Consider the following 14,982-nt stretch of genomic DNA (forward strand, 5'->3'; position numbering starts at 1 on the left):
TGGATGCTTGGAGCAAAAGGGGACTGACTATAGCCTTCACTCTCTGTGAGTTTCCCAGGAGCATTTCACTGGTAGACACAGAATGATTGACTGAATTCGACTGCCATCTCAATGCATGTGGATTTGCATTACTGCTAGAGCTGCCAATCATTTAAAGGAGTTTTAGTTGGTGGATAAACTACCTTTAAACTGATCAATAAATTAATTAAATTTAAACAAACCTGTGGATTACCAAAGTGCCAATATAGATGCCTGTGGAATGTGGCAGCTTACAAAACTCTTGTCTCACTCTTGGTGTTGCCAGAAAGAACAACACCCAGAACGGGGAGGCGTGGTTAAATAACAGCCTAGGAAAGCGGATTGTCACTAGTAAGGGACTGTGCTGGCTAAGTGTATCCTGAAAAAGATAGAACCTGGCTAGGCATAAGCACAGTTAAATGGAGCAGTGATGACTGAGAATAGCTGAAGGAATGCCCATAATTCTCAGCACATTCAATTAAAAGTGTTCCCCACAAAAATGTGGTCAATTTATTGTTCTAAAGTTGCTGCCACAATGATAACTTTGTGGGTTTAAGTTCCCAGCTGATATTGAACCGGAGCGCATTTCTTGAAATGTTCACGTTAGTCATCCCAAAGTGTGATGACAGGGGTTTTGTGTGTGTGTGTGTTTTCCCCATTTGGTTTACACCTTCTTTTCTTTGACAGGTATCTAACTGGTTTGGCAACAAGAGAATCAGGTACAAGAAGAACATAGGGAAATTTCAGGAAGAAGCCAACCTCTACGCAGCAAAAACAGCCGTGACTGCAGCACATGCCGTGGCAGCAGCTGTCCAAAACAACCAGACAAACTCTCCCACCACACCAAACTCTGGTACGTGCCATCATCTTTGCTTTGGCATGGTCTGGTTTACATCTGCCAAGCAAAGCAGGAAGGGGAGTTTCTTTTCACAGAAAAGAAAGAGCAGGACTTTCTTAATTCCTTTATCATATTTCTTTTGGGGTGGAGTTTCCCTTCAGGAGTGCCCTTCGGTGACCTAGCAGGGCTGCCTCAGGAATTCTGTTCTGTACAATAAGGTCGACTACTCCTTCAAACAATACATAGCTGCTCATTAAAGATCTGACCGTTGTTCAAATGAACTCAAGAAATTCAGCCCGTTTTTTGGTTGTTCCTTAGATATTCTATGGCTGACATGCTCACGCTGAGCAGTTAGAATGTTTGTAAATCTTCCATTGTTTGAGAGGAAGGAGCCAACGTGGCTGTTAAGCCTGACAAAGTCAAAAGCAGAGTGGGATGGGTATTGCCACAGCACTCCCTTGTCTTAAAAGGGCAGCATGGAAAATTGCTCACACTTGAGTCTGTCTTTGAGCGTTTCCCCACTTACCATGAGCCCCCTATGCCGCGCGCTACTCTCAGCGCACGTCATTTCTGGTGTGCGCCCGGACTTCCCCACGCGTGGGGTCATCAAAAGGTGCCGTTTTGAAGAGTGCCAGGAATGACGCGCGCTGAGGGGGTGCGACAGCATCAGCGTCAGGGTGGCTGTGTTGTTACCGCCCCGTAGTGGGGAGTGCCGGGGGACCCCGCGCTACTTGGCTACAGTAGCACGCAGCAGAAGGTAAATGGAAAAACGCCCTTCGACAATGAGGAGTTCATGGGTTTTTTTTAAAATCCATCTTCTTTTGCCCCAGTTTTTCTCATGAACAGTCCTGGATTTTATTACCTACTACTTGTATCCCATTATTCCCCCAAGGAACTCAGGACAACATTCTTGGTTCTCTCTCCACTTTGTGTTTTATTTTATTTAGAATTTATTCCCTCTTTTCATCCCAGTGGGAACCCAAAGGAGTTCACAATATTGTTCTCCCCACTTCTGTTTCATCTTCACAACAACCCTGGGAAGAAGCTTAGGGTGAGGGAGTCACCCAGTGAACTTCCTCGGCATTGTGGGAATTTGAGCATGGCCCCTTACTAGGCCAACACAACATTGTGGGAATTTGAGCATGGCCCCTTATTAGGCCAACACAGCATGATGCTAACCACAGCAGCATGCAGTATTCTTTTGAGGTAGCGTAAGCTGAGAGAGAATGGTCAAGGTGAACTTAATTGCTGAAATGTAGATTTGAACTGAGGGCCCTTCTGCCTTGGGCTAACTACAGGACCATACTGGCTGCAGAGTCGCTGGGGAAACCAGTATGGCTGCAGAATAACAGAACTTTAGACTAGTCACCTTTGAAGCTGTATTCCTAGTAGCCCTGGGTTTGCTCAGAAGCATAATCTGTTCCTCAGTGAGAAAATCAGTAATGGCAAACAAGTATCCCTATCAATGCCCTCTGTAAGCTGCGTGAGGCCATGTGGCCACACAGGGACCGTATTGATGCTGTACATGTTAGGCGGCTCCCCGGCAGAGGGAATTCCGGGTGGTGGCTCCGTTCTGCTCTGCAAGAGCAAGCTTTCGTGCAGCGGTAAGGAAGCCTTAGGGGGCCCATTGATCCCTGAGATAGTTTCTCGTTTCCCACCCGCTCCAATTATATGTAGTTGTGGAAAAGATTTGGGTAGATTTGTAGGCTGCATGTTCCATTTACACAGGGGTTAGAACCTAACTGGCTAGAATGCATCCTAGAGCATGTGTTGGAATGCTTTTCGGTGCAGAGCAGTTCCATCGCAAAAGAAAGATCAAATGTGCAAGAGTTCCCTGAGGGTAGGCAGAGTAATACAATTAAAATTAAGGCAGGAGGAAGCATAGGCAGACATCAGGTTATCCCGTTGTTGCAATTCTCCTTCTGGAACTTCTAAGCATTGTAGTATTTACCTCATAGGAGGCAATATTGCCTTTCTGCATCAGAGCAATGTCTGTTCAGTTTTGAGACAACATAAGCATCCTTGAAATCGTAGAGAAAGCAAAGCTGAGTGACAAAGTGAATGAGAGGTTGCTTCTTCAGATGAGAACAAATCAACTTAATTAGCAATTACCAGCCACTTCCATCCTAAGGAGGCATTAAACCCATGCTCAGAATGAGGCTTTCCTTCAGTATTTAGTGATGGCACCTAGAGATAAAGGGAACTGATTGGTGGTTGGGGGAGAAATGCATTTCGTTTTTGAATAACTGCCATGCTAAGCGGCTTTTCTGCATACAGAGTGCTGGACTTTGACACTTTTCCTCCAGTACCCCTCCCATGAGTACTTGTTTGAGTTACAATTAGTGATAGGAAAGCCCGCCCACCCGTATGGAGAAGAGCAGAGCAAATGATGAGAACTCTAGCAGGGGTGGGATTGTTTTTCTGAGAGTTCTCCACTTGCTCAAAATTCCTACCCCCCCACACCTCCTTCCAACAGTTCCACCATCCCAATGACCCCCAACTATCTTTCAGTTGTTCATTGTAATGGCTTCTGTTCAGTCCTATGTGGATTGTCTGCTGCTGGGTTGGATGGTTGAGCAGCCAACCATTCAGCCACTGCATGGACAAGTGGGGCCATCTGGTGCCTGTGCCCCCTTCCCCAGCATGTTGGACACTGTGCCCAGCCAGGTTCCAAGGTGTTCTGGGCCCTGCCCTGCAAGATGTAGTCCTCTGGGTGCCTGTCACTTTAATGGAAAAAGATCCTTGGGCAGTGGTGGCGAACCTATGGCACTCCAGATGTTCAATGACTATAATTCCCATCAGCCCCTGCCAGCATGGCCAATTGGCCATGCTGACAGGGGCTGACAGGAATTGTAGTCTATGAACATCTGGAGTGCCATAGGTTTGCCACCACTGTCCTAGGGCTTGTTCACAAATTAAAACAACTTTATTTTCTCAGCCCTTGGTTGTTGTACCTTGATGATGTGCATACAGCTGAGTGCTTGACTGGGCTCTCATATTGTGTTAGAGGCGATTGTGGAAGCGTTGCCTGTGGATTTAGATATGACAGTCCCATTCACATGCCTAGCACAGCATTCATCAATACATGTATGTGCCATCCCTTAGAATATTTGAGAAAATGCTGCTGTTTGGGTTTCTTGGCACTCCCAGGGGAATTAGCTTCAGGGCTTGTATGGTAGCACTAACATTATGTGCATTATGGCCACGCTGTGCACTGATGATATTCGCACATTACATTTAGCAGTGTTTGCATTTAGGAGTTCATATGAGTGGACCTCTTGCGTGAGCAATTTGAAATGTGGAAAGGACCCAACTATGCTGTGTTGCAGCCACGATTTATGAGTAGGAGCGTTAACAGGGTTATTTACTGAAGGTGTTACTGCTCATGTGGTGCTGCTCACCTGAACAGATCATTCTCATGAGCTGTTAAGGTGCAAAAAGGCCATCTGATATCCTTTCTACTGAGAGCTGGTGCGTGCTGCTGTTTTAACCATTAACTCTGGAGCTTGCAAGGAGGCCCGTCAGATAGTTTGTAGGAACCACCTGCTGAAATCTGCCAGTGGTCATGTGATGGCAGGAGAGCCTTCACCACGTGCACCATTTCGCTTTATATTATCTTCAGCCTGAGATCCTTTAACTGGAGATGCCGGGGATTGAGCTTGTGAGGTTCCGCATACAAAGCGTGTGCATTACTACTGAGCCATAGCCCCTCTTCCCCTAAGACACAGGTGTCAAACTCGCAGCCCTCTAGATGTTATGGACTACAGTTCCCATCATCCCCTGCCAGCATCATTCTGGCAGGGGATGGTGGGAACTGTAGTCCATAACATCTGGAGGGCCGTGAGTTTGACACCTATGATATAGATCATATGAACCCATGAAGTTGTCTTGTACCAACCCCAGGCTGTTAGTCCATCTTGCTCAGCAATATCTACTCCTGGTGCTGACTCTCCACATTCACAAGCATATGTCTTTCTGAATCTTTCTACCCAAGATGTTGGGGACTGAACCTGGTATTATGCAATTCCATGCAATGACACGGTGTTATGGGCCTGCTCCCCACTAAAGTCGCTTTGTTTCTGATGGCTGGTCTGTGATCCTTTTCAGTTACGGGGTGTCCTTCTCTGCAGTCTGCTACCTTTCTTGTTTCCTTTCCTCCTCCTCCTCCTCCTCCTCCTCCTCCTCCTCCTCCTCTCCTTGCCTGTTGAGGTCTTTTGGGGGTGGACATGTTTGTTTGCCACTCTCTGTGATTCAGCTACTTAACTCTTTCCTTTCCAGGTTCTTCTGGTTCTTTTAACCTCCCTAATTCTGGGGACATGTTCATGAACATGCAGAGTCTGAATGGGGATTCTTACCAGGGGTCCCAAGTCGGAGCCAATGTGCAATCACAGGTAGGAGAAAACGCCCCCCCCCAAATTAGGGCCTGTTTAGCCGGGCAGGGTTTGAGCTTCATTGAAAAAGAAAAGAAACCAGAAAAAAAGAAAAGGCAAACAAACAAAGACAATCCAACCACAAATTTCCCCCTTAGCTCTGGAAAGTATTGGGGGTCCTCTTTGAAGAATTGGGGCTGTCTTCATTTCTAAAACGGGATTGATTTTTTTCCCTCACCTTAGTACTGAATCTTGCCAACATAAAGAGCTGGCTCCTCCCCCTTCTTGATCCAATTGAAACGTTTCAAGCTTTGTGAATGCAGTTCGGCTCTGGCTTGAGCTCATGGCGTTGGGTTGGGCGTGTTTGGCTGTCAACTCGGAAGCTTTTATTGGAATATCTCTTCTGTCTTTTGCTTCATCTACTGTCTCGCGCTACATGCTTAATTTCAAAAACTCATCTACCTGAGCAGCTTAAAAAACACATTTCATTCTTGATCACCATTCTTGTCCCTTAAAAAAGGGTCAAACCCCATAGTCTGGGATATACAGGGCTCTGTACATTCCCTTGATCATGTATCATACAAGTTGCTCATTTTGATGTTGGATGCACAATTCAGTGCCCTAAAAATCTCAGCTGTGTGATGCTTGGCTATGATCTTTGGGATTTTTTTTCGGGGGGGGGGGGACCTGCATAAACATCCCTGTTGACCATGTTTCCTCCTCCACAACCCATCATTCCACCCTTTCCCCCAATTTGCATGTAAATATGGTTAAATTCCCCCCTCCTGCTGGGTCGATGCTCCCTTGCCTCCTACTCTTCATGCCAGAAAGGCTGAATCTAAGTTCCTGTTGCTGATTCTGTCTCTTTGCCCCATGAAGAATGTTTGTTTCTTTGCCCTGAAAACCATTCAGTCATTTCTGTGGAATGAGGTAGGGATTTGAGGGCTGTGCTGGGAATCCCAAAGGACATCCCTGGTATAAACAGTCCTGAGGGGCCCAGTGTGTTTGTGAACCTGTTTGTTTCATTTTCATTGAGACACATCAAGCATCATTCCCTGGATTGTCTGGAGTAAGGGCCAAGCTAGATGTGACAATGGGGAAAATTGTGAATTGTAACTCCTGCTGCTTAAAAAAAAATACATTATAACTATGTTAGCTCCAGTTTGCATCAGAGCTTCAATATGGGGGGTTTATGATAATTCTTCCTCCACACTATTTTCAAAGCCTGAGTTGTCCAGAGCGAGCAGGTGCACTTTAATCTGGACAACCGGGTTTGATTCCCCTCTCTGCCACTTGAGCTGTGGAGGCTTTTCTGGTAAACTAGATTAGCTTGTACACTCCCAACACATGCCAGCTAGGTGACCTTGGGCTAGTCACAGTTCTTTGGTGCTCTCTAAGCCCCACCTACCTCACAGGGTGTTTGTTGTGGGGGGGGGGAGGGAAAGGAGTTTGTAAGCCTCTTTGAGTCTCCTTACAGGAAAGAAAGGTAGGGTATAAATCCAACTCTTCTTCCTCTTCCTTCCAGAGGTGGTGTTTGCCCCCTGAGAGAAGTACTGAGTACCTGTATGTTTTCCCTCATGGGGCAAATAACGGCCACAGCAGGACATGAAAGGGTTTGGATGACCAAAATGCTGCGAGATGAGTTCGTCTCGTGCCCCCACAATCGTATTTTGCCAATCTAAATTGGGGCTCTGCTTGAAAGCAGTATAAAGCAACATCAAATGTTATAATCAGAGATCTCCTGTTGTCATGTTTAATTTGGCCCAAAAAGACAAAGAAAATTTCCAGGCATGTTATTGAAACTCTACCTCAGTTGTCCTTGACAGATAGATTCACTTTTCCAGGAAGGCACATCATTCACTTTCATGCATACACATAATCCTGCTTCCCCATTTGAAATCGATTCAAATTGTAAATTGACAAAGTTTTAGTAGATATTTAGAGTGATGAGGTTATTCTTGTTTTGTTTGTGTGTTTGTGTGTACATCCTTGACAGGTGGATACCCTGCGTCATGTTATCAATCAGACGGGAGGATACAGTGATGGCTTGGGAGGAAATTCGCTGTACAGTCCACATAATTTAAATGTGAGTACCATTCACAACAATAGTTCGGAAGCCTACGGCTACAGTATCAAGTCCAGGGAATCATTAATATGTTGATTGCAACCTTCAGTGATCCAGTTTGAGGTGTGGGGCTCCTGTCTGTGATGGATGGGCTCTGGTGTCAAAGAGATGCAAAACAGAAATAGTTTACTGTATTTACAAGTGAATTACAAGGCTGGGTTCCCCCTCCTTCTTGGATATGAAAAATAGAAATGCCTTCCTAAGTAAGACATGCCCGGTTTGGCTGTCTTCTTTTTAGGCTGGGTGATCCTTTCGAAGGAGTCCAAGATATTCTGATAGAAGCATCACCTCCATGGTATACTCGCATGTTCCTCTCTTTCTTCTCTTACCATTGTCATATTGGCTTAGACCAGTGGTTCTCAACCTGTGGGTCACGTCCCCTTTGGGGGTCAAACAACCCTTTCACCTAAGGGTCGCCTAAGACTCTCTGCATCAGTGTTCTCCATCTGTAAAATGGATAAATGTTAGGTTGGGGGTCACCACAACATGAGGAACTGTATTAAAGGGTCACGGCATTAGGAAGATTGAGAACCACAAATGTAATGCATATTCCTCTTCTTTGTACCACTATGGCAAGTTACAAACCTATCCTCCCAAATTACCAATGACTTGAGGAATACTAGTATGGCTGCCTCTTGAGCAAGTGTAAAGGGCAGTGGTTCCTAGCTACTCAGGGAAAACTCCTGTGCATGTGTATTTGAGTGTGAGTCTTTTCCTTGTGCACCTTAGGTGCACAAGGAAGCCTTTGAATCACAGTCTGCTCCCTTAAACAGGAAAAGACTTTATTGCTACAGATTAAACTAGAGTACAAGACAGGGAAAATACTATCATGCCTACTGGGTTACAGATCTAATGAAATCTCCCCTGGATGTCTGTGGAACAAATGCACACCTTGACCCCCACCTTCTCCATGCAGGGAATTTGACCTCTTACATTTGAACAAAAACAAATGGGTGTTAAATATTTTAACCCTTCCTTCCAAATTTAGGGAACTTCCACGTGGAAAGGTGAACCCTAATCTCCCAATTAATCTAGGGAGCGTGTCCTACACATCCTCATGTTTTACAATAGCTTTCCATCTTGCCCTCCCTGGCATCTATAGCAAGCAGTCATCTCTGTATGGAAACTCATCTCTGCGTTCTCTTACCTTGTGGCGCATTTTATGGTTCCTTTCCCTGGGAAAGCAAGCAGCTGTCAGGATCCCAGGAACTCCCTGGTGATCTCTGACAAACTCTACGCCTGTGGTGTTCTTCTCCCCAGTCTTCTAGAAGAGAGTTTGTCTGCCTGCTCCTCAGCAAACACTTTCACTCAAATCGTTTCAGGCCACCATGAAGGAAGCCTACTGTTGAACAGAACTCCGACTCTGGTTTTTGTGAAGAGGTTGCTAATTTTATTATGGAGATAGTTGAGAGTATTTAATATCATATATGTATTATGGTTCTTCCTTGGTCTTCGCTCCTATTACTGTTGTATTGTATATTTGTTGTTTGATTATGCCAATAAAGGCTAACGTATGAATACATGAAGGAAGCAACTAAGAGAACTTTCTAAATGGGATTCTGAGGAGATTTTCTTCTTGCCTTGTCGATTTTTCTTTTTAAAGAGAGAAGAGGTGGGCCCAGCCTTCCATTTCTATCTCCTCAGGGCCTTTTCCCCTACCTTCTCTTCCTCACACTCGTAATGAGATAGTAAGCTCCATTTTGAAAGTATGGCCACTCAGTTTGCCTTTGGAAGGGGCATGATTCTAATGCAGTCTGGCAAGTCACCATTGGGATCACTCGTTTAGATTACTGGCATTTCTTTGCCAGCGTGGCATCAAGGCCCAGACCTGAGATTTGTAGACAATGCATCCACTAGTTGACCCATACTAGAAAAGCAGAACATTAAGGGGAATTTGATCATATCCCCACAGTGACTAGAGAGAAGGATATGGCAAGGAATAAGTTGTATGAAGGAGCTCCATCGCCTCTCACTTATGCTGTTTTTCTTGCATGCTGTATAGCTGAAACTTTTAAATCAGAATAAACACTACCTGTGACTAAAGACATTATGTGGTACACAGAGGTAGTCAGTTGGCTCCTGATTCACTGCGCTCAGTGCACAGTTGTAAATGCACATCTTGGCCCTGGGGAAGAGCTATAGATGAGGTTGCAAAAGGTACGGAACCCACTGGGTTACCAGTTTTACCATCAGGGGGTCCCTTAACATCAATGGGACCTGCTGTTCTTCCCTCTTGGGGAGGGTTTTAAAATTCAAAATTTGCTGGACGCCGTTTTATTATTTTACTGTATTAACCATAGTTTTAATGGGTTTTTAGCTTATAGCAAATGGAGTTGTGTATGTATTATCTGTAAATTATTTATTTGTATTGCCATTTGCTTCACCTGTTTTGGGGTTGGGGTTGGTTATTTGTGTGAGGAAGTTTGTCTTGCACACCGCCCTGAGCCCTTTTGGGATAGGGTGGTATAAAAATCTAACTAATAAAGAAAGAAAAAAGAAAAAAGAAGAGCAGCCGTGGAAGACAGCAACTGCACAAAAATACTGTAGCCTGAAAGAGATTTGAAGACCCCCTTTTCCCAGCCTTTCCCTTGCCACGAGAGTAAATATTAATGATTTAAAACATGATTGAAGGCATTCAATTGAGAGGGAGGGTGGGGGGTGGGATGGGGAAGTCCCATTAAATACTCAAATCTTTTTTCCATTTGAAATGTCAAATCTTTCTTTTTTGGGGGGGTTTATAAATAACTCATAATAACCCACAACAAACCGTATAAAAAGCCTTTTAGTCGCATTCACTCCTTTTTCATTTAAGTGTTTTGAAATGCTTCAGAGAATTTGCGATATCCTTATCAACATGATAAAATATGAAACCCTGATTGCCTGCAGCATTTTACAGACATGAAATTCCATCTTCTCTGATGAGGCTTGATAAGGCACTGTTGTATAATACAGTGCATAATCTCAAACCACCAGAGTAAGGATTAATTTATTTGGGGGGTGGGCGGGGGGGGGGGAGGCTGAAAGGAGGAAAAATGCCTGCTGACAAGCTCTCCCCCAGCTGCCAGGCTGAGTAAAAATATTGTACATTTCTTGTTTATGAATTTGGATAAAGGGGGGATAATGTTCACTTTGTATGGAATATCTTTAGACTCTTATCTGCACTAGAGTTTTCCACTTCATAAGTAGGGGTGGGGTTTTTTTTGGGGGGGGGGAGAAATAAGAAAAAAAACATTAAATGTACTAAAATAAAATAGACCCATGGGTGCTTTTGCCTTCCTGGTTTTGCATACTTGTGAGAGATACTCCATACCTTGCATTATTAGGATTTCTTGGTGCCACCAATTTTTAATTATTTTATTTAGATTTTAAAAAAAACACCCTTGAATTTATGACAAGAGGTTCCTCACCCCCCCTGTTTTGTCACCTTTTCTGGTACTCCAAAGGTAATGATTTAAGCTTCTCTCTTTAATCAGGAAGCCCTTTTCTCACTTTGGAAGATGAAAGAGCTATGTATATAAGAGCCAAACAATTCCTAAGGGGTTGCGCAGAAAGAGCTAAACACTCACCAAGACCTGCCATAGCTTAAGAAGGCTGAGCAAGATCCATTCTGAACCCTGTCATCCATCACTCACTGCTCTTTTTGTGCGCAGTTTTGAGCAGCGGGAGGGGGGGATGTTATTGACAAGGGTGAACAATGATCCTGCCACCAATTGTTTCGTTAATGGGGCCCCCATCATCATCATCATCATCATCATCACCACCACCAAATAACTTAGCATGCACTAACCTTTCCTTTTGGGGAGAAGGGACTTTTGGAAGAGATTCTTGCAAAGGCTATCTTGTGCCGGGAGCACTCAGAGTCGGCCTTGGCTTGCTCCGGCAAGCGCCGGCAAAGGCTTGCGCCCGTCACTTCCACTCAGCGTCCCCCCAACTCATGAGGCCCGTGCCTCCCTCTTCTTGACTGACATAAAAATATGTAGCGACAAGCTGTCTGCCACAGCAGAAATCTGATCAGACATTGATTTCAGCAATTGCCTCGATGGGCCGAGACATAAGGCAAATTTGTTTCTGAGCGCCGTTATTGCTGATGCAGGTCTAATGCGTTGGGCCGGCAGCAGCCCAAGATATGGAGCAACATCCGAAAGGGGTGGGAAGGGGGGGGGGATGAATTCTGTTTGTGGGTAATTGGAAAATAGATCGGAATAGGGTGCTTGCTTCTCCTGTTTGCATGGCCTTGCTCAACGATTATTGTAGTTGGAGGGGAACTTGGGCCTCATCTCAACTGGCCTTGTAAATGGCTCTGACATGTGCCCAGAAGGGAGACTTTTAAAAATGAAATTAAGATTCAGTTGTGTTAGAGCTCTCTTCTTCTTCTTCCCTCCATGCCTCTACCCCCCACTCCACCCCCCCACTCCCCCCCCCCCACCGTTGCATGGCTGGAAAACCCCAGGGCCTCCACAGAGCTCAGGTTCTTGTCAAATGGGGCAGTGCATAGATGCATGTTGCTCAACTGTGAAAAGGCGAGAAGTCAGAATTTGGAGGAACAAGCTCGGAGTGGAGAACAGAACAGGACTTCCTTAGGGGAAGACCTTCTGAACATTTCGGGCCGGAGTTCAAGTGGTATCTTGCTTAAATCAGTAGGATCAGAGAGAGGCAGGGCGGGCAGAGAAATGACAGCAAGAGAATTCTTTTGGGGAGCAAAATTGCCGTGTCCCGCTCTGAGTGTCTCTGTAAAAGCATCTTACTTGTAACCAACCAAATGATAACTTACAATTCGTCGGTTTCTCTTTGGCAATGGCCAATTTTGTTGGTTTCTAAATAGCAGACAGAAGGTCAGCCCTTTCCTCCACCAATGCCCCAGTCCCAATCTGAATTGGGGTCCTTTGCAGCTGGTATTTAGACAGGGAAAAAATGGAGGGGGGAGTGATTTGACCATTGAACCGCCAGCATTGAGTGTTATTTGACCCTCGATTGAATAAACTTTGGTAAGAAGAAGAGGTTGGATTTATACCCCACTTTTCTCTCTTGCAAGGTGACTCAAAGTGGCTTACAAACTCCTTTACCTTTCTCTCCCCACAACAGACACCTTGTGTGGCTGGTGAGACTGAGAGAGTTCTGAGAGAACTGTGACTGGCCCAAGGTCACTCAGCAGGCTTCATGTGGAGGAGTGGGGAAAAAACCTGATTGGAGTCCACCACGCATGTAGAGGAGCGGGGAATCAAATCCAGTTCTCCAGCTTAGAGTTCACGTCTCTTAACCTCTACACCACAGCAGTCAAGTGACGTGCCATGAATTGCATGTATATTTTCAAATGATGCGCTTAATATACATAAGCGGTGTGTTTTCAACGGTTTGTTTTTCTCCCTTTCCCAGGCTAATGGAGGCTGGCAGGATGCGACTACTCCATCTTCTGTGACCTCGCCAACAGAAGGCCCGGGAAGTGTGCACTCCGATACCTCCAACTAATGTCCTCACAACACTTATCGTCCATCCACCCCCCACCCACCCCCCACTCAAACTGAAATGCCTTCCTTCAGTGCATTCAGAAAGAATCCCAGGAGGAAGGGGGAAAAAACAGATCGCAGAAAGATTGTGTGCGTGCGTGCGTGTGTGCGTGCGTGGTTTTAGCCAACCACCTCTGGCTTTACTGCAAAACTCTGTCTTAACCGGAGAACTCGATAAATCTGTTGTTGTTGTTTTTTTTAAAAAAAGGTATCCTAATCATTTGTATAGGTTCTTGAATATCACAGATACGCGCACACTCACGCCATGTTAATGAGGAAAAGAAAAAAAAGAAGCACTTTATCCAACTAGGCCAAGACTTAGCGTTGTTTGTGACCCTGTATCTGTTTTTTAAAAAATAATTTATTACCAGCAGGTTTTGCAAGGATGGTCTACTGGTTGCTGCTTAGCCTCAGAGGGGAAATTGAACATGATTCTTAAGAGTAACCTCAAGTAACAGAACGAGGCTTGTAAGGTGGTTCATCCAAACTGGACTTCCATCAAGAGCCGAAGTGAATTTCAGACGCTGATTGTCTTTTATTTAGTTTTTTCCCTCCCTCTCTCATAGTCTCTTTTCGAGAGCAAACAAAATTTTTGTTCTGTTAAGGTTATTTTGGCTAGCAGTTGCATGTGTTGTTTTTTTCCAATCACCCTTCCTGGTCTCACGTTTGGTTGGGATTCGCAGGATTGTTAAAGAGTAGTTCAGAACCAGGGTGGGGTGCCCCCCCCCCCCCCGGTAGCTCTTACTTTACACTTCATTTAACGTACCACAGCACAGAGCCTCCCCCTCTGCAAGTCATCGGCACGCACAGATGATTCATATGAGATGGAGATACTTGCTGCTCGTTTTGCAAAAAGCCAAGCCGCTGGGTGTCACAGTACGAGCCGGGTGCTGAGATCTTTCACCAGGGTTTGCCATCGCTCCTCGGTGCCAAGAAGAAGCAGGAAGGCACCGTTCTCCGAAGTGTTGTATATAGTGTAGCAAAAGAGTATTTATACATCTCACCAATCAAAACACAGCTTTATTACCTCATGCGAACTCATATGAACCAATAGAAACATGTTCTGTAGCTTAGAGTGCTCACTTACTACCTCTAAACAATATTCACTCTGTTCTTTGTCTCTCTTTTTTTTTCTCTGCCCCCTTCCCTGTATCAGTTTATTTTCTTTTTTGGGCATCTTGTAATTAATTCTTTGGTTCCCTCCATGAAATGTAATGTACATTGTAATCTTTTAAATAAAAGTTTTTTAAAATCTGGGTTGCAGTGGCAACTTTCGAAAATAATTTAAAAAAAGACGCTTTGACGTGGAAACATTTGGGTCTTTAGGTTCAACTCGAAAACAGTGAAACTGTTGTAAATACAGAAAAAAAACATTTTGAATGTTGTTCATCCTTGTTATTATACTAATTCACACAAAAAAGAGAAAAAAATACAACCAACAATGAATTGTAAAGCATACAGGTCTTGGTATTCACTGTATCTTTCACCCTATATAACTGGGGGTGGGGGTGGGGGGGGCTGGGGCACCCTTTTTTTCCTTTCTGTTTTTATTTTTCTCCTCTTTTGTATTGTATGCGATTCTGAAACTGATTGACTCAATGAGAAAAAAAATAATAATTTGTGGCAGTGATTCTAATGTATTAAACCGTTTCGTGTTACTTTCTAACTGGATTACACCCTGAATTTGAAGAGTCTTCCTCGTGGTAGTTCTATGTAGTTTTGAACCATGAATAAAATTTTTGCTTTCATGACCCAAAATGTTGACGTAATTTTTTCCTCCTGGGGGAGGAGAGGGGAGGAGAGAGGCTGGCTGCCGTGCTGCAGGGCTAGAGGTGTCCAGCTCTGGCACCCCAGATGTTCATGGGCTATGATTCCCATCAGTCCCAGGGGCTGATGGGAATCGTAGTCCTTGAACATCTGGGGCGCCAGAGTTGGACACCCTTGGCGTAAGGCCTAACCCTGTATTATTCTCCTTTGCATAATGATGTTCTCCAGACTTAGATGGTGTTTTTCATTGTGCTTCAAGAATGTGGTTGCAAGGGCTACTGTTGAGAGAAAGCATCGCAGGGGTTTTTGGGTTCTTTTGCCCTCCTGCCATTTTCCTATTAAAAGTTACCACCTACGGGT

At 44.7% G+C, this 14,982-nt stretch overlaps 1 protein-coding gene across 5 annotated transcripts in view; it reads left to right on the forward strand.

Annotated features, from left to right (window-relative positions):
* Positions 1 to 14,606, forward strand: part of PBX3 (PBX homeobox 3) — a 216,832-nt gene extending 202,226 nt beyond the window's left edge. For 4 of the 5 annotated variants that reach the window (XM_048512551.1, XM_048512553.1, XM_048512554.1 and 1 more), the window contains 4 exons: positions 706 to 871; positions 5,135 to 5,247; positions 7,223 to 7,312; positions 12,725 to 14,606. In XM_048512551.1, the coding sequence (XP_048368508.1) occupies positions 706 to 871; positions 5,135 to 5,247; positions 7,223 to 7,312; positions 12,725 to 12,817 (462 nt within the window). In that variant the 3' untranslated portion in view covers positions 12,818 to 14,606. The remainder of the gene's footprint in view (positions 1 to 705; positions 872 to 5,134; positions 5,248 to 7,222; positions 7,313 to 12,724) is intronic. The other variant, XM_048512552.1, reaches the window with a different exon arrangement.
* Positions 14,607 to 14,982: the final 376 nt, after the last annotated feature.

This window comes from Sphaerodactylus townsendi, linkage group LG12, assembly GCF_021028975.2.
Source record: "Sphaerodactylus townsendi isolate TG3544 linkage group LG12, MPM_Stown_v2.3, whole genome shotgun sequence".
NCBI classification, from domain to species: domain Eukaryota; kingdom Metazoa; phylum Chordata; class Lepidosauria; order Squamata; family Sphaerodactylidae; genus Sphaerodactylus; species Sphaerodactylus townsendi.